Source organism: Pterocles gutturalis, unplaced genomic scaffold, assembly GCF_000699245.1.
Source record: "Pterocles gutturalis isolate BGI_N339 unplaced genomic scaffold, ASM69924v1 scaffold1067, whole genome shotgun sequence".
NCBI classification, from domain to species: Eukaryota; Metazoa; Chordata; class Aves; order Pterocliformes; family Pteroclidae; genus Pterocles; species Pterocles gutturalis.
In genome coordinates this window covers 22,278-41,649 of record NW_010107578.1, presented here as the reverse complement: position 1 = coordinate 41,649, position 19,372 = coordinate 22,278, and the positions used below count along the sequence as shown (strand labels likewise).

Sequence of the window (19,372 nt, the reverse complement as noted above, 5' to 3'; positions counted from 1 at the left end):
GTTTTTTTGGTTGGTTGGTTTGGGTTTTTTTACCTCCAGAGCCAACTGCTGCACCTGGCCAGCTCCATGAACACGCAGAAGGGAAAATATCAACTTAAAGTGACCTATGCATTCACACTCAGAACCTGCAAGAGACCAAATACGTTATTCTCTCCATGTTAGCCAAAGCATTCACTGAAGGCCATCCCAAGCACGCATTTCACTGCACAGAGAGGCGTTGAAGACTACATGTCTGTATATAGTCTGCCACAGTAGTTACAGCAGCTCCTACAGGACAGCACCTGCTACAGAATTAGAAAGTTGTGAAGTTCTATCTAGTAACCTAGCTTCCACAAAATCTCCGGTCAACAGTATTTCAAAAGAAGAGGATACTTCCTAGCTCTAAGGCAAGTAACTGAACTAGTTCTTGGACGACCTAGTTACCTGCATTCCTACAAGACAACTAAGCAAGTTCAGTTATTTTATTTGTCATTGGTTAACAGTACTTCTTGTCTTCAAATACATGTGCCCTGATTCTCTCATCTCAGCAGGGTTGCTGTCTGCATCAATCACAGCCACCTTTAGGGTTATAATTGCCAAATACAGATAATCCAGTCTGAGAGCAACCCAACCACCTATTATTAGAAGCTATGATAGTAACATGAGTTGGTTTTAGAGCTAACATAGGAAGGAAACGTAGGAAAACATCCTAATCATGTATCTTGGGCTTTCAGTCTGTACACTATCTGCTCACAAATCTTTGCTTGTATTAGGTACCCACTCTCAAGAGCAAGTTCTCTTCTGGCTTTAGTAAGGTGTTTACTAGTATGCAGTACTCAGCTCAAGGGGGTTCTTTTTTGTTTGTTTGATGCAAGGAAAATCTTAACAGCAGCTGGAATTCTTTGAAGGATTACAGAAAGCTTCATCCAAGAGGTTTAAGTCTTCCTGGCAACAGCAGGCTAGACTGAGAGTTAAAACCTAGTGTTTCAGGGAAGAAAATAGATAAGGCTTGGATTTCACACAAAACTTGAACACATCTACTGATCATGCTCTCCAGGGGAAAAAAAAAAAAAAAAAAAAAGGAAAGCTAGCCTATATGGCTTATCAACAATGCTAAAGTCTGCTAGCCAGCAAAACAAGCTTCCTTCTCGCTGGAAAATACAGAGGTCCATGTTCTCTAAGGTTGTCCACAAGAAAGCCTATCAGGGCTAAGTTCATTTTGGGGCTTACCTGGGTTGTGTTTTATCACGTTTCTCAGAGCCTCCAGGGCCATTTCAACTCTCCGTAACCGATCTCCATGTTGATTGGACTCTACTTTCCCAGTCTGTGTTATTGCCATCAGGGTATGAAGGTACTGTGCTTGTGAGCCTATGTAATCCAAGAGGCTTGCAGCAAATGCTTTAGGAAGCTTTAAATTAGAGATGAGAATATTTTTAGCTGTGTGACGCAACAGTATTCACATTAGGAAAAGTTATTTGGATGCACTTTCTTCTACATTTCACATAGCCCTTCTTCGAAACAGGCAGAGAGGAAACACTCTCCTACTGTGATCACTATAGTATCTGGAGCACATTAACCCTGTTTATATCCAAACATACCCTTAGAAAGTTGCCACTACTTTAAACAGCATTCTTAAGGTGTGTGTTTATCCATATAGATATGGATGGACAGCAAAGCCACTAGGCAGAATCACTACCCCCTGGAATTGCTGAATAAATCTTGAGTGTCTGCAGTGCAAGCTTGTAGGAAAACGGCATTAAGCCATACAAAGTGCCATGTCTTATGACAAACTCATTGTTCCTTTTAATTTATTGTACTCCAAGAGAGAGATATCCCATAACATGCTGATCACGTTGAAGGAAATTTCCATAAGATTTCATATTTTCTCCATTCTGCTTGCATTAGCAGATAGATAAAGAGGAAGTAGTAACAATGCAAATACTAGTTTCAAAAGGAAGATTTTAGCTACATCTCACCTCTAGTTGGAAGGTAGGGACCTCATTGTAGACTCTAACAAAAATCTCTCCCACAATAAGCTCCTTTGCATGGTCACTGAAGACAAAGTCAGATCCGTAGCTCTTGTCACAATCACCCTGTAAGCAGAGATAAGCAGCACAAGCTCAGACAGAAAATAGTCTTGTAGAAAGTGTAAAGCTATAACCCAATAATGAAATAGACAATGCTTGAACAGAAAATTTAAAGCTTTAGCAAAAGTCAGAAGCTTAAGACAGACTGAAACAAGAAATAAGCAAACACTTTGGGTTTTTGTTTTCTTTTTAAGACTACTCAAGGAAGAAAGTGACTTAGAGTAGACAACAATGGATACTTGTATTAACTCTACCACCATATTACAAGCAGCTGTACCAAAACATGAAATAGCTTTAAAAAAAAAAATAGTAGCAGGATTTAAAGTAAAAAGTATCTTACTCTCTTAATCATGCTTTCTTGTTGAGATTCCAAAAACTCAATTAATTCGGCTCTTGTCCCATTGTTCCAGATCAAGTAGGGGTTCTCTGTGTTACTGTTAAGCATCTTAAGAGTCTAGGAAATAAGGAATTTACATGATGCAACACGTTTACAACTTAGTTCTGGATCATTAGGCACAGTAATCAGTGTGTTTCATTATACAGGTTAATTTAATCTCATTAGCAATCAGACCAATTTCATAAGCAGGTTTCAAGTGTCAAGTTTTCTACATACTGGAAGAACAGTATGTGTGAGTTATTGGTACAGTACAATCTATATTTTAATTTTTCTATATTTTGTTTTGAGCAACACTTACTTCAGATTCTCCTGTTTTTGACAGTGAGCAGAAACTATCTGCAGCATCTCTTTGTAGATTACTTCCTTGGCACCATTAAAGAGGGTGGTTTAGCCTTTGCTCTCCATTATCATTATATCCTTAAGCCTTCAACAAATACCTCAACTTCTTGCTCCCATATTTGTTTTGCAAATATTATTCTATAGGGTACTGTTCCTGTCCACAGTGTTTGAGGCTGAAACAGTTTCTCTTCCTTGCAGTTACTTCAACGGCAAATAAAAACTGCACTGCAGTTCTCTGGATGAGGTTGGAGCTCAGTGTTTTAGAAGTGAGCAGGTACTCCTTCCATAAAACACTAGACAAAGGTTGGGCCAACAGAGGCTTACCTCAGTAGGACTGACCACAGCTAGTTTCCTTGCAATATAGGGTGTCAACATCCCAGACAAGCTTTTCCTGATTGCTGGGTTTTCAGGTGTAGCTTGTTCTTCAGAGAGATACCCTCCCAGGCGACTCAAGGCCAGGAGACTGAGCTTAGCAAGGCTATTTGCTACCTCCTGAAAAATACAGACAGCTATGAAAAAGTGAGAGCTTACTGAAGAAATATTAGAGTAGCTAGAAAGAATTGTCCAACACTTCTGCACCAGAATGAACACAACTGGTATTCCCTGTTTAACTGCATCACTAATTATGCACTGATGTCTAATAAAACACTGGGTGCTGCAGAACAGCACAATACAATCACTGTGTTGCGGGCTTTAAAAACACAGTTAGACATGAACACTGGTAAGTAGGAAAAACTGGGGCACCAAGATGAGCTGAAAGCTACACAAGCTATTTAATGCAATAGCTTCTGACCAAACAGCAGTTCCTGCTAGCACTGTCAGCTACCAGCATAATAAGCTTTTTATGACAGTGATACAACAGTTAATAACCACAGACTGTTCAAAGCTCATCTCATCCAGCAGCTGAGGAAAAAATGCCATACTTAGAGGGTCATCATTTAAGGAAATGGAAGTGTGAACCCACTTGCATAGCTGTGGGGCAAAGGGACAATATGGTTCTAAATTAGACATTCTGAATAAGTTCATGGTATCACCAGACACCCCCTTCAGTTGAGCCTCAAGAGAAAAGACTTTCTTCTGATAGCACAAATGTACTTTTTTTACTGTTCACTGTAAAGAAAAACCTCTTGCATTAAGTCTTAGAAACTATAGGTTTTGGCAGACGTTTGAACTCTTTAAAAAAACCCCACAAACCCCTAACAACAGTATTTACACTACTACACAAAAATCCCCTTCTAGAACTGCTCTGTTAACATTATTTTTCATGTAATTCAATGATTCTAACAGGTATTGAATATGCTTATTTTATTAATAAGAGATGGCAAGCAACAACCATTGGTGTCTGAAAGCATGCACCTTGTTTACACTACCTGGTGATTTGAATCTTCACTTTTCTGAATACCGCTCTCTTCTAGCGTGTAGTCATAGCTGAAGAGGTAACCCAGTAAGTACCAGAGAACTCCAGCTTGGAACAAGTGCGTTTGTAGCCAGTAATCTAAGGCAAAGGAGCTAACACACTCCACTCCTAAAGCAGCTACTCGTGGTATGTTCTGAGGGAAGGAAAAAAGTTCTTAGTCCTTGAAACCAAAGAAAGCCAACTGGCTTCCTCACCAAACAAAGGCTTAAGGGCAAACTTGCTAATTCCAAAGTACTAAGTGGCACAGAGATGAAAACTGAAATAGGGAGGACAACATCTGCAGTTGGAGTTAAGTGTCTGGCAGATGAGAAACACGGCTAGTTAGTCAGCATCCTTCAAAAGAAAGTACTTGAATAGTTATTTCCTGTGATTAGAAAGGAGCATTAATGAACTGGTCAAAAACCAGGTGTCAGAGATTCCCAATGAGCTTTTTATGGCAATACATGTGTTCTGCGGTAACTAAAGAACAGATAAACACCTATAATCAATTACTATAATTGGCTTTTACAGTCTTCTGCTTTCTACAGTCTTTTTCTATAGTCCTGTTCTCACATACCCCCATGCGAAAAGTTGAATACAAGTTTTCCCTTCTTAATTCAGACAAAAGTCAGCATTTATACAACATGAGGTAAGGTCTAAATGGCAAAACTTTTGAATACTTTTCTCAGAGTTTATGGTGATTCAAGAGTCTATCTGCTTATATAAGATCGAGGTCTAGTACTTTTAGCTGCTGATTTAGTACAGTAAACCAAACCGGTAGATGTAAGTCAGTTAAAAGGCAAAAGTAGCTGAATCTTTATAGTGATTGCATTTTAAGACCACTAAATGGATTCAAACAGAAGTGTTGAGAACAAGGCAGTACAGTTCTGTATCCCATAATGCTGGGATCTTACAGTCAGGTTTCATCAGTCTTTGCAATTGTCTTATCTCCCTTGAAAACAGAACACTCCCCTAAACATTTAACAGTTCAATATCCATGTAGGCAAAGGAAGGTAGCTCTTACCTTGCCATAATACAGTAGTCTACAGAGGTCCTTAATGATGTTAGGCATTTCTGTAATCTTCTCTCTGCACTCCTCAAACTGAGCTGCTACACTGTAACACCTACTAATATATCCACACACCTACAAAAAGCAATATTTTATTGGTTCCAAGTGAAGGGGAAATGCATTTTTACAATCCTTTTTTAAAAATATATATAATACTGTATCAACATTTTATATTATATATAGACATTTATTATTACATGTACATCGTATTTTTTTTATATATATACACACACACACACACAGAGTCTTCTGGGAAGCTGATACAAACAGTTAAAGCTGCTGCAACTTACCTGTACAGCCATATCATCTGGTTTACTAGAACAAGTCAAAACTGCTACGCAGCGATTAAATGCTTCTTGCAATACCTGTAAGGAAGAAATGTTTTCCTGTGAAGGTGGTGAGGCAGTGGCCCAGGTTGCCCAGGGAAGCGGTGGATGCCCCATCCCTGGAGGGGTTCAAGGCCAGGCTGGATGAGGCTTTGAGCAACCTGGGCTGGTGGGAGGGGTCCCTGCCCATGGCAGGGGGTTGGAACTAGACTATCTCTAAGGTTCCTTCCAACCCAAACCCTTCTGTGATTCTATGACTGGATGATGCATAAAGAGTGATCAGGCATTGGAACAGGCTGCCCAGGAAAGTGATGGAGTCACCATCCCTGGAGGGGTTCAAGAAACGTGTAGATGTGGTGCTTCGGGACGTGGGTTAGTGAGTTAGGTGGTGTTGGGTTGGACTTGATGATCCTTGAGGTCTTTTCCAACCTTAATGATTCTATGATTCTGTAAGTTCAGCCACAACAAAAACTGATAAAGGCTGGCAGATGTTTTATGGCTGAAGGGAAATATTTCACAAGATCTGCTGCTTGCTCAAACGGTTTATAGGGGTAAAATCCCTTGCAAGTGCTGGCACTAGCATTTGGTGCTTTAGAGTTCATAGCACATGAGCTAACATGCACAATGAAAAGCACTTCTGCTCACGTGACTTGTTCACATTTATCTATTCTTTCACATACAGAATGCAGAAGCTCACAGAGTTTTGTGAAGTAGAGAAACATGACATGTATTTTGCTTATCCACAGTTCAGGAGATAAGCCTGGGTCCAGAAAGGGGCATACTACAATAGGTTTCTCTTACTGCATCCAGAAAAGAGACAGTAAGAATGGACAAGTGTCTCAACAAGACCAAAAGTGATTCTCAGCTGCATGTCCTGTGCATCAAGGATCTGCGATTTCTAGCCATGGAAAAATTGGACTAAAAAAATTAATTACAATAAGTTTCTTTCCATTTACCTCAATTCCATTTTCTCTTCTCAGTTCTTCTGCGTTTAATGCTGAACAATTGACAGTATGGAAAGCAAGTTCTGTAGCAGCAGGTAGCAGAGGAGATTCTTTGGAAAACAAAAGGTCATCTGATGTTTCAATGGTAATAGTCTTTATCAGCATAGGATAACCTGCATACTTGTAAGGTTTCAACTCTGAAAGAGAAAAAAAGTCAAAGCTTCCAAATATGCAAAGTCTAAGGAATTTAAACCACCGCTTAATTATTAGTGGAAGATATGTCAGGTATCTAAGGACTAGGAGTCAAACAAAGCCAGCACCTGAAAGAATTGGAGCTAGACTGAGTAGTCCACACAATCTAACTCCTTGCCACATAAGACTGTTCATGCTAGAAATTGACAGAGCTTTATGGAAAGAGCTAGTTTCACATTAAAAAGACTTATCTCCAGCTCAGCAAGCCCGCAAGCTCAGAGACTTCCAAATGGTGCTTGTCTGTCTCCAGAGAAACAAGTACAGCTCTGTCCCTTTGTCTTAGGCCAGGATTGTCTAACAATAAGCCTATAAGGACTTTTTCCAGTTTGACATGGCAATTATATGTTTTAAATAATTATATTTTTCATTCCTGTAGAGTTCAGCGCTAAAGAACAATTTCATCTTGCAGTACGCAGCCAACTGAACCAACCTAAGTAAGCGTACACTAACGTTGTCACTGCCTCCACACAACTGACAGAGCTGTGATTGCTTACAAGGTTCTTAGTTTACCGTTATAATGTAGGCACCTAGGTAGCAAAACACCATTGACCCCGCAAGACTTGGACATGCCAGCAGCTGCCAGCCAGGGACTGTAGCTAGAGACAAGGGTTAGGATACTCTAGCTATCCCTCTTTACCAGTTGGACTGTGAAAGAGCGAGTGTGCTGCAACACTGTCCAGAGGGCTCTAACACTTGTCAGAATTTCTGCAGGATTACACTCATCGCTATTACGAATGAGACAATTCCATTTATACCCAGAATCTGCCACCTGGGTGACTGAGTACTTGTGAGGACTTTTCTGCATAGACAGAATTTTAAGTCTAAGATATATGGAGGAAGATGCAAACCGATTAGCACTGGTGTAGAGAATTTCAAAAAGCTATTCATGCTTTTTTGAATTAAGTTTTCCTCCAAATTAATTTATTTAATGGGAGACAAAGTCCTGTTTTGAAGCCCTTTACCATAGCTACGTAGTGCTGTGACAAGCGAGAAACCAGATCAACAGCACAGAAACTCAGGAACAGAGGAGATGAAAAATGACCGCAGTGGCCACTAAAGAAATGAAAACATTCTTCTGAGACAGCAGGCTTACCTTCCTTATGCCTGTTGAAGAGGATGCTTTGAGTTTTCAAGATCAGAATTATGTTTTCTGGATCTGGCCCATCTATCACCTTGGCAGACTTTGTGCATAGGAACTCATATGCTTTATTAACTTTTTCAAACATATCCTGCAAATAAAGATGAATAGTCTTAAGAGTTGCTAAAAACCCCTTAAATTACTAGAAGTCTGCAGCATCAGTTTAGATGCAGGTAAAAAAAAGCATTCCAGGTTACTAGCCACAACGCTGGTTTTGTTGCTTTATTACACTTCAGAAAATATTCCAAATAACGTTAAGAACACTGGTTCAGAGATCAGTTTTCTTGTGTCTCCTGAACTCTGCCTTAGGCAAGAGACTAAAACTAAGTCAATTCCACTATGACAAAAAGGAGAAAATACAGTTTGATTGTAAAAATGCGCAGAGGATGCAGTCTGTCTTTGAAAAGGAGCGATTAGCTTGTTTAGGTCCTGTGTAACTCTTTAAACTGGACACTTTCTGCCATGTGGGCCTGACCTGATTACATTAGTTTACTGTAGAAATACTAATATTCCCTGACTGACATCAGTTAAACTACTCATCTATAGTATTCATCAAGGGTATAGCTTTTAAAGGGGAGAAAGAAAATTTAAGCAGGCATTTCAGAATTCTTAACACACAAATTTATTTACACCATAAATTTGTGTTGTACATACCCTGCCTTCTGGATTCTTGTCTGGGTGATATTTTTGTGCCAGCCTGAAATAAGCTTTCCTGATCTTGCTTTCATCATGCCTATGAGAAAACAAGTCCCATCACACAGAGTAACATAAAAAACCACAGAAAAACCAAGCCTGGATTCTGACAACAGTACGAACAGTAACTGCAATTAAGTGAAAACTACAAAGCTCTCATATTTCAAATTGAAAAACCTCTTTCATCAGCTGACACTGAACCAGGGTAATCATGTGGGCACAAAATAAAAATAAATTTTAGAAATAGAAAGCATTTTAGTACCTCTTGTACTCAATATACTGACCACAAGGTGCTCAAAGTCCCTGAATCTTCTAAATAAAGAGGCTAAACGAGCTCTAAGTGGTAAAAGTTAGTAGTTAATGATTTGTAGTAAGTGCACTGTTCTTAAAGGATAAATACAGAGTGCTGTCAGTTCTCTTCTAGAGGCCTTAAGTCAGAAACCAGTGGTGAGATGGGAAGTAAAAAATCCTAAGGATATTATCACCAAGAAAAAGGACAATATTAGGCAGGGGAAGAAGAATTACTAGAGAAATCAAGTTCCACTTTGCCCATATTCAAGTTCTGCCATATTCTTCCCTCACTATGGCCAAGTCTAATGCTTGTCCTGTAAGACAGCCTATGGAATGCTTTGAAGCAGAAATCAAAGCATTTTTTTCCCCAGTTTCAGTTTATCTAAACACTTTATAATTATTCTTTCAAACACTGGAGTTGGATTTTCAAGCTTTGTTTCTTTTTAGATAAAGCAATCTTCCACTGTGAAAGAAGCAGGTGCTAGACAAAACTGAACTGGTACCACTAACTGTTTGCAAGCACTGAGATAAGAAACTTTGGTTTGTTTAGTGTACAGAGTTTATGTAAAAGTAGTTTTACAGCTTCAAATACTGAAAACAACTTACTGGCCTTGTCCTTTAGGAAGGTTAAGGACTTCATAAGCATCATCTATTGACATGGTAGGTGGCTTCTTTTCTACCTCCTTCTTCCAAGCTTCTAATGTATCTTTCAACAGTTTAACCTAAGTAATTACAATTTATTAGCGTTTCACTTATGCTGACACCAGTACACGTCATCTTTATTAAAAAAGTGCTGCTTTATTGATGAATCCTTATCAACCACCACCAAGTTCAAAGACCCAATCCTTTTACCTTTAGTGATTGTGGTTAATTTAAGACTCTGCTTCACTACAATGCTATATTTTATTCAAAATAAGAGCATGTTAAGATTAAAATGTCTATATAAAAGATTATAATCACATGAGAAGAGGGAGAATCACTGAAATGATAGGCACTTCATCTCTCAATACTACCAAAAACTGCAACAAAGCTGTATCTGTAAATAAAACTGCTTAGACAGATCCACACTATAGACTTGTACCAAAAAGATCTCAGCTATCCAGTCAATGTAGTGATACCATGTTAGCTCAGCTTCTTGTCCAGTGTGGACAAATAAAAACCCAAAAGTGACACTATCCCCCCAACACTTGAGATTCCTTGAAACACTACCTGAAGCTTCCTAGATGCTTTATTTTGCTTTGTCAGTAGTCACCTCTAGGAAGATACACTTAACATGTGATTGCTGTTTAGCATGAAGACCATTTGGCTTCAAAATAAAGAAAACTTTAATGTATTTGCTTATGAACTGAAAATCAGGATCAATCAGTTACTTGCAAGAAACCTAGCACTTGATTTCCTTAATTTTTGTTACAAATCCCACTTCTAGGATTCTGAAAGGTCAAGAACCAAATGAATCCTAAAACACATCTTACTTACTGGGTCTTTAATTGGCCAGTCTGGAAATCTGAGTATATCACAAAGATGCTTGAGGTAGTAAATATTACAGAACAGCTCATTTTCCAGTTGTGGATAGTTGATAACTGGGATAGGACAGTATTGGTAGAGTGCTCTTGTATTGCTTTGAAGACGAGGGCTGAAGTCAGCAAGATGAGCAGCAATCTTCTCTATCATAAGACGCCTAGAAGTGACAAAGTTTGATTTAACACCTGCCAAGCAGTCCTCAGTCACTGTACAAGTACATTCAAGGATTTCTTCTGAAAAAGAAGTCTGACTGTCCTCAGTATAGGATAGGATTCAGTCCTAGTCTGTTATAAAGCTATTTTAATGCCATGAAAGTTATTCATTAAAAACAATGTGAAGTGACATTCTGCCCTGTCTCAAATTTTCTTTACTTTTTGAATTTTGAAAGACCCTAAAAATGTATTGTAATATTAGAGGCATATCTCCTAGATAGGTGCTGTGATAAATAAGCACCGTCAGTATAAAGCAGTCCGCATAAATAGTGAAGTCTCCACTCATGAAAGGAATTTATCAAGTATGATAGAGGCAGATGTAAAGCATGCTGTCAGATGTTCAGGGAAATATTCCCTTTCCCACTGCCAATTCCTTTACCCCCTGCCCTTGTTATTTTTGACAGAAGCAGAGGGCAATGCAGGACATAGCCCTTGCAGAAGGCAAACAGAGAGAAGTAATGAAACCATAGAATCCACGTATTCTTAGCATTCTTTAGAGATGTCAAAGACAAGACCTCTTCAGCACAAGACGTAGTTCAGGTTTATTTGTCCCTCTGACAGAAAACAGTTACCTCATTTCATTGCTCCAAATTGCTTCTGGAGTGTCAAATTCTCCAAGGAATATCTCAGAAAATTTCTCCGGTTCATAGTTTTCTAAATAACACACCATTGCTTCAGGAAGAATATGTCCAAGTATACTTCTTTGAACTATATCTTGACCTTTTGTCTACAGAAGAGATCACATTGTCGTCTCAAAGGTAATCTGAATTCAGCCTTGCTAACCGACCTGAGATCTAAAAAGCCTTCCCCCTCTTCTCTTATACTCCTTAAATTCTAACTCTCAAGAACTTAAAAAGCACAAATTAAGTACTGTTAAAACAACTAGAGATGGTCTGCAAAATTATTTGAAAACAGAGATAGTTGCTTTTATTATCTACTCACTTCTTCAGACTTGAAAGCTTGTTTTGTATGTGTGTATTTCAAAAACCTGGAAGAGAAACAGCAGTTATTTTCTGTTTAACGGATACTTAAAGACACCATTGAAAGATAAGCAGACCAATGTAGCCCAGCTGGCAGATCTCATACTTTAACTTTGAGATAAAAAGAGTAACAGCAGCAATTGAATGAATCTCTGTACAAAGTCCATCAAATCCTTGGGAACTCCACTAAGTTAAGCACTCCCATGTTATAAATGTTGCCTCGTTATGTTCGTCATTTCAGTTTGAAAGTCTTGTCCTGAAAGCTTGTTTTCTCCACACACACACAGAAAAGTAAAGCTGTTCCCTACAAACCTCCCTGCACCATTAGATCATCACTGCAGGGATGAAACAAGGTGATCTTACACTAACTGACAACAGTCCTGTGACCCTGGAGGCATCACATAAACATGTAATCATTTCACAATGCTTTCTGCTATAGAGGAGACTTGACTGGAAGGGTACAATAGCTTTTCATGAGCTACTGAATCTAAAGGAAGAGTACTGGAGTAAACTGCAGTAGCCACTTGCACGAGCAGTGCTTCTGTGTCAGGCAGTACAGACTGATTTAACTGGTTTGGACTTCAACACTCAACCAGGCTATTAGATTTTTCCATCACTTCCGGTAGCTGCTTACTATCCAAACCTATATTAGCATATCAGTACCCTACATTACTGCTCTTTAGTACCTGTAACTATTTGTTCTCCAACAATAAGGCAGGCCTGGTTGTACTGTTAGCTTTGTATGATCAGACATGCTCTTGTTCCCTCCTTCGCAGGGCTGTACGCAATCCACATTTTTTTTTTACTGACTGACTAGGCCACATGGAGGTGATTCTTCCAGAGCTTGTTTGCTTGCAATCTCATGTTGGTTCTAGCAAGCCACAGTCCCTGAAGCATTTAGAGCAGCAGACCTTTTGAGCATGACTGGTCAAGAGGTACTTTTAGCTACCCTTTTTCCTCACCTTGCGATAGGAAGTACATTGGAACCCGTGTACATCATGATAAAGAAGAACACTCCACTCAGATAAAAACGAGGTAACTGAGGGTTATCTTGCATGACATGAAACAGCAATATAGCGACTTTTTCCACAAGGGTAGGATCAAAAGTCAGTAATAGCTGAAATCAAACACAAGCATTTACATTAGCTGCTTGAGTAGTGCAAGTTACCTAGCCAAAATAGAAGTTTTAACTAATTCAGTATTGGGACATGGCAGTAAACTTATAAGAATTTCAGTTACAGAATACTTCAGCCCAAAAATAACAAGTTCAAATCCCCGAATGTTTAAAGTTGGAAGGGACCTCTGGAGGTCATCTTGTCAAACCCCACTGCTAAGAATCAGGGTCACCCAGAGCTGGTTGCCAAGGACTACGTCCAGATGGCTTTTCACTATCTCTAAGGATGGAAATATTTATTAAATGAGATATTGGCTGAAACAACATGAAATTTGTAACACCCAGTGAAATAAACAACTGCTTGTCCAGAGATCTGCAGGTAGTTACAGATGTTATTTGATGTGTTTATCCCACTTAAAGTATTCAAACAAGGAAGATGGTAGAGTGAGTCAGACTTGTACTCAGATACATTTTTGAAGAGTTGCTTACCTGAGTGATATGAGGAAGGCAAGTACTATCTGACAACAGCCTTTTCACTCTAGGCAGAGGTCTTATAATAGCATTGTCTTGATCCCTAAAAAAAAATAAAGTGGCACAGCAGTAAGCACACATGTGCCTTTTCTCTTTCAAGAATGAACAACTTGATTAAGCCATATGTATTAGGCTATCGAGATCATATCTCGTCTTTTTTGTTAACTTCAAAGTTTGTTGTTAGACTTCGTAAGTGTGGTTTAATGTCATGTATTAAAGCAGCTTTGTTTTTAAGTTAAAAAAGAGCCTGCCTGCAAGACTACGCTGCTGTGCATTAGAAACGCACATAGCTTGTGCATTCGTTCTTGCAATCCTTTTCACAAGATTAGTGTTGTCTCATTTACAAACTCTATTTGCCCATGGAATTAATATTATGTAAAAGATCTTTAACAGAAAAGTAGTTCATTAGTGTACTACTTGGTTTCTAAGAACAGCTTTCAGATAGAATTTATGAATCTGACAGAGAAAGTTAACCACGTCTGCTGAATATCAGTGTTTACCTGCTGGGAAAATATCCACACATTGTGATGAGCATGTTGAGTACGAGTGTGGCAAGGTCAGTCTCATTCAACACAGGCTGGCCACTGGCAAGCAGGCACCATTTCAGCTGAGGGATGACCTGTAATGGTCGCCAGCCATCCATACCTTGAGCCCAGCAACGTGTTTTTGAAGTCAGCTTTCCACTGTTCCATAGTTCCTGCATCTATTGCAAGATTAGAGATGAATTTAGTTGATTCAGCACTTGGACTCCTAAACAGTCACGCTCAAAACAAGCTTTTAACTGCCATATGGCAGACTGCTATAGTTGCATGAAATTCCAACATATTTATAACTCTGTCAGGAAACATGAAGTAAAAGTTGACAGATTAATGGCAGCATAATTGGGGCATGGAGGGGTAAGTGGCCTTACCAAAAAGGCTGCGGTTCTTGGCACAATGTCAAGTTTCTTATTTAGCTTTAATCCTTAAAGAGTTACTTTGAGAAAATAGTTTAGCATTGTTTTCAGTTTTCCCTCTCACTGTTTGAAATACATACAGTCACCAGGATAAAATTAATTTGTCAAGTTTGAAGCTGACAGGTACCTCTTGAAAGCTGTAAGGACCACTCCTTTCTTTGTCAGCATTGCCAAAGTACCATTCCTTCTCGCTCTCCCTCTTCATATCGGGTGCTGCCTCAATCACATTGCTCTAGAAGTTGATGTTTATAAGAACAGCTTTAGCTTCAGTGCAAATATCACATTTCTATAGGAAATGTGAAAAGGACATTTTTTTTTAAGAATTGTCCTTTTAGCAAAGCAACATATGAAGAGTAAGAAACAAAAGCCACATACCTGCAGAGGGACTGTTGCTCTGCTTGTGTGAAGATGTGCCAGAGTAAGCAGGTCTACAAGGATTCTAACACCATTTGAATCCATAAGGTCCTTCACGTTTTTCTGTTAGTTAATGAACTGAGTTAACAAAAGCATTTTCTAGACAAGAGGCGTTACAAGTACTGAACAGTTTTATTCATGTAAGAAGTGACCAGAAGAAAAGTCAAATCATTCTTGAAAGTGACTAGAACAGTACTCTCACAATATCTACACGTTTCCTTCAGCTTTCTCACTAGTACATAGCAACTAATATATCCCAGAAAGCTGAATCAAACATTGTTTTAAGACTTCCTCAAGACTTGGATTTTTGCTCAAGTTAACCCTGAAAGACCAGCTCAGCCCATTTTATACAGCTGAAAGACCAGTCAAGTACTTTTAAGCGTCCATGTCCTCCTTACCTTATTAAGGATCAGCTTGTTGAGAAACAGTATCAGCCTGTCCCGCTCAAGCCTGTCAGTGCACTGTTGCAGAAGAGAACAGATCAGTATTTGATAGCACATATTAGAAGCTACCTTCAAAAGTCAATATAGCTGCACCTGTAAAGACCCATTTACTTGTTTTCATGCCCAGGATAACACTGCTGACTATTAATTGTCCATGCTGTTGTTAGCAAAGAACCCCTTCTTCAGACTGCACGTAAACATCTTTTTGCAAGCTGTATCTGTTGACAGACATGACCTAACAGAAGCGTCATAGAAAATCTAATCCATCAGATGTGCCCATCTAAAGCTACCGTTTCATTAGGTCTGGCACTTTTGGTGCTAAAGTTAGTGTTTTAAAATAAGGTGACATGGAACAAGGGTCTCCTCTTAAAAAGCTTTACACTTCTGCCTTTTTCAAAAGGAGGCAGAAGATTAATACCACACAAAGTTCCTTTACACTATTTCTGTAGAGTCTGAAAACCTGCTAAGGCCAAAAAAATGCAGCTATAGAGACTAGTTTGAAATACCAGGTTTTTAGTGAAACTTCAACTGAATCAAGGGGCGATACTAGGAAAACTTGGTGACAGCATGGAAAAAAAGTATTCATGCTGCAGCTTCACGTTATGTAAAGCCAAAACTTGGGTTTTATGCTCAGATCCTTCAAGTTGCTATATCTTGGACTAACCATATGTTAACTACTATCAAGTAACTTTAAGTAATTCTTACCCTTTCTAACATCCCAACAATGTACTTAGTATCAGAAAATGGTCCTATTTCTTCATGACATCTTCCATAAACAATGGCCAGTGCTTGCAGACATAAGCATTTCATATTCACTTTTGGGGTAAGCAAGAAGCGATGGTAGAGTTCATTGAAGAATTCATATCTAAGAAAGAGATGAGATTTTAGTGAAGAAAACAAACAGAGACCACAGGAATGAGATAGGATTTGAATAGTGTCTCACGATTTTTTGATTGCTCCACTCTCTTCAGTTTCATCTTCTTCCAGAAGCAATCTTAAATAATAATCCCCTATTTTTATTTCTTCAGAAAGGCACTCATATTTTACCTGTAACACAGAACAAGTTACTTAACAGTAAACACTGTTTCTCTTCAGTAAGTTTTTGCTTGCATAACACTACCATACTTGCTTTCATCCATAAACTCAACAAGGTTAGCAACCCCTTCTACCTTCTACAGTCTCAGGAAGACCAAAATCTGCACTTTTGCTGTTAAAGGAATAAACATCTACAGAATATATGCTATAAACTATTGTTGCTCCCCAGAACAAATGAAGTTTCTCATCCTACTGAAATCCCAGCTTCCAGCCTTTAAGTAACTTGTTTCTAATATCAGCTGGTTTTATGAACTGAACTTGGATAACACATGATGTACTCAGTGACTCAAGATTTAATAAGTAGTTATTCCATTGCAAAGTGTTTCACTCAATGCTAGTACAGGTATGAAACACAAGCATGCCTTAATTAGTGGCTATACTTGCTATTATGCTGGGTAATAAGAGCCTAGAGGCACCACTATACACACCAAGAAGCTGAAGTGACGTTGCACAATAAGAGCCACCATTAACTTCAGAGCAACTACATTAAATTTAGCCATATGCCTCAATGCCCAGTGATTTTAAGCATTTAGCAAGCACCTCATTTAGAGGTGCCTCTAACACACCACAAAAGCAGCTCTTTACAGTGGTCTTTCTTATCTATAGTTTGCAGGTCACTGGCATGAGGCCACAAAGTTATCTCCAGATTTGACCATAGCACACAACACAAAGACATCCTGCTAATGAGCACACTTCCAGAGCAATCTCAAGTCACCATGCCCCTTTGTAAAGTGACAGCTTCCACAGCTGACAGAGGAGCCTTTGTCACCACTACATAGTTAAACACTTACGGCATAGCCTGCTACACTGTTCACTTAAAATACGTAAAAGCAAATCTCTGAGACAGCAGCTGCTCAAGGATCACATCACAGAAGCCCGCTCAAGCCAGTCGCAAAGTATCCTGGGCTCTAACTGCAAGAATGCTAGTAACACATTCCAGCAGCGCGAGCCACGGGAGCCCAAAGTGTGGGTGGGAAGGCTGTATTACTAGATTTCAAGTCTGTATTTTTGATTGTGCCCCGGTTAGCACCTCTGAAGTACAGAGAGTTGGGATAGCAGACACTGTGCTGCCTGACCCATACCTGAAGGAAACTTCGAAAGCTAAATGCTAGTGCAAAAAATACCAACCTAACCCCCAACTTAGCTATTTACTGCATCAAGGTAAGACGTAATCTGTAGCTGTGTGACAAGGATAAGTTGCACACATAAAATAGTTTTCTCATAAAGCACTATCCCAATGTCTCACAATTCTTTCCGATTTGACAGAGCAGTCAGCTGAGAATTCCTCAAAAGCAGCAGTTTACTCTTGTTTCACTAGCAGTCCTCTGCTCAATTTTCAACTAGAAAGCTGTACTGTGACAAGGATGGCACTGGGAATATCTAAGAATATCTTAAATTCAAGTGCGGCCTTGCTCTGCTTTAGCGTTACACATTAACTAAAACTATGTGGAACCACAACAATAGTGGAGATAAGAGTAGAGTACAGGAAGTGTTTATTAGCAGGTTACTTGAAAACACCTTGGAAGTTGTTTTGAGAAAGTCACCTTGGACCACACCAACTGCTTTGCAGAAGCCTGAAAGGCTATTCTGACTACAGGTACTGCTCCTCCTAGAATGTGAAAACAGTACAGAGCTTCATGGTTTTAGCCACATAACCTCTCTATGGTTTGGCAACCCAGTATTTAATAGCCTTAAGATCACTGAGACATGATGGAAATAAAGACAAGGAACTTGCCACCAGGAAGAAGGGACTTAAACTACCCCAAACAAGTCTGATGGAGCACATTCAAGAACAAGTATGACTTATCTTGACAACAACATCAACTTTTCTCTTTTCCTCTTAATGCAAGAGCACATCAAGGTTTCTGATCAACCTTTCATCTCTCCAGTGTCACCTGTCAGGCTGCAGAGGTTTCAGTTTTGCAGACTGACCCTGGACAGTAGTACCTGTTCACAGCCTCAAGCCTTAGTTTATTCCATAACCCTGAAGGAATTCTAGCTTGCAGTCAGGGATTGCCAACGCAAGATTCACTCATATTTAGACACAGAAAAGTAGACATTTTACATATGCAGTTTCTCCTACAGTGGGTCATTTACCTCAAACTCCTGATGGTTCCATGAGATAACGTTAGCACTGCCAAGTTCTCTGTCAATATTAAATGCTCTCATCTCAGACTCAAGAGTATCTCTCAGTTCTTCCCGTGTTTTGAAGTTCCAAATCAAGTTTGATCTAGCATGGTCTTGAAGAAATCTAAGAAAGAAGTTACATACTTTAAACTCCCCAAACATTATCTGAAAGGCAGACAAGACTCAGCTGGCAAGCTCAAGAAGACTACCATTAGTGGACCTTAATTAGAAGGCACTGAGAAGCGGTCTCTAGTTTGTTGCAGTAATTATGGTTGCTCACTTGTACAGTATTTTCATAGTCACGGAGGTCAGCATAGACTAAAGCATGCCTGTTGTCATTGCTTTGGGCTCAATTTTTTTATCTGTATATAGCTGATGACCAGGAGATGTGCAAGCCATTCATCACATCTGCCAGTAAGGGCTACAAGTGAACAGCAACCCAGGGCAGCAGATATGCACACACTAAGTGTATGTTTTAAACAAAAAAGTTGATATCTCAAGTGTCACACTACAGTCAGGGGACATTCTTCAGTGGCAGTTACAAAAAAGCCTCTGGATCCAGAGACTGGCTGAGAACAGCACTTTAATACTTCTAGTTTAGGAGCATGCAAATCTTTCCTTCATGAAACACTTGTGCAGAATGGACTATATTTGACCATTAGAAACATTAAGCACCAAATCAAACAGTTAAGTTTATGGAACCTTCTCCAAGATCTTTCTGAGAGTTTGCTGAACAGTCAAGCTTTATTAGTTCATTTAATATAACACCCTTAGCCAAAGTAAAGTGATAGTATTTTTTCAGATGGAGGTGCCTCCCTTGTAAACTTTGACAATTGTAAGAACTCACCGTTAAGCAAGCTGCATTTACGACCTGTTGCACCACGTTTTCTCTTTGTCTGCCTTAAGCTCATTTTTATTCCAATTAAAACATCTTGAGTAGCTTAAAGGTAGACATATCTACACACCACAATATCATGCAGATCTGCACCTGCTGTTTGCTATTCACTCCTCCTTTTGATTCAAGGAAAAAAAGTACATATTCTGATAACATTTGAGAAGCTTTCTAAAT

General features: G+C 39.2%; 1 protein-coding gene across 1 annotated transcript in view; it reads right to left on the bottom strand.

The window, feature by feature from the left end:
• Positions 1 to 33: 33 nt before the first annotated feature.
• The window catches only part of DNAJC13 (DnaJ (Hsp40) homolog, subfamily C, member 13), a gene marked incomplete at its 3' end in the record, with an annotated part of 34,852 nt that continues 15,513 nt past the window's right edge, over positions 34 to 19,372 (bottom strand). The window contains exons 22-45 of the mRNA XM_010088131.1: positions 18,274 to 18,427; positions 16,025 to 16,128; positions 15,787 to 15,946; positions 15,037 to 15,099; positions 14,600 to 14,701; positions 14,352 to 14,456; positions 13,770 to 13,972; positions 13,228 to 13,312; positions 12,587 to 12,741; positions 11,587 to 11,632; positions 11,217 to 11,371; positions 10,388 to 10,589; positions 9,518 to 9,633; positions 8,582 to 8,660; positions 7,883 to 8,018; positions 6,550 to 6,734; positions 5,558 to 5,632; positions 5,223 to 5,342; positions 4,173 to 4,352; positions 3,127 to 3,294; positions 2,407 to 2,520; positions 1,956 to 2,072; positions 1,210 to 1,387; positions 34 to 125 (exon numbers count right to left, since the gene is read on the bottom strand). Of these exons, the coding sequence (XP_010086433.1) occupies positions 34 to 125; positions 1,210 to 1,387; positions 1,956 to 2,072; positions 2,407 to 2,520; positions 3,127 to 3,294; positions 4,173 to 4,352; positions 5,223 to 5,342; positions 5,558 to 5,632; positions 6,550 to 6,734; positions 7,883 to 8,018; positions 8,582 to 8,660; positions 9,518 to 9,633; positions 10,388 to 10,589; positions 11,217 to 11,371; positions 11,587 to 11,632; positions 12,587 to 12,741; positions 13,228 to 13,312; positions 13,770 to 13,972; positions 14,352 to 14,456; positions 14,600 to 14,701; positions 15,037 to 15,099; positions 15,787 to 15,946; positions 16,025 to 16,128; positions 18,274 to 18,427 (3,094 nt within the window). The remainder of the gene's footprint in view (positions 126 to 1,209; positions 1,388 to 1,955; positions 2,073 to 2,406; positions 2,521 to 3,126; positions 3,295 to 4,172; positions 4,353 to 5,222; positions 5,343 to 5,557; positions 5,633 to 6,549; positions 6,735 to 7,882; positions 8,019 to 8,581; positions 8,661 to 9,517; positions 9,634 to 10,387; positions 10,590 to 11,216; positions 11,372 to 11,586; positions 11,633 to 12,586; positions 12,742 to 13,227; positions 13,313 to 13,769; positions 13,973 to 14,351; positions 14,457 to 14,599; positions 14,702 to 15,036; positions 15,100 to 15,786; positions 15,947 to 16,024; positions 16,129 to 18,273; positions 18,428 to 19,372) is intronic.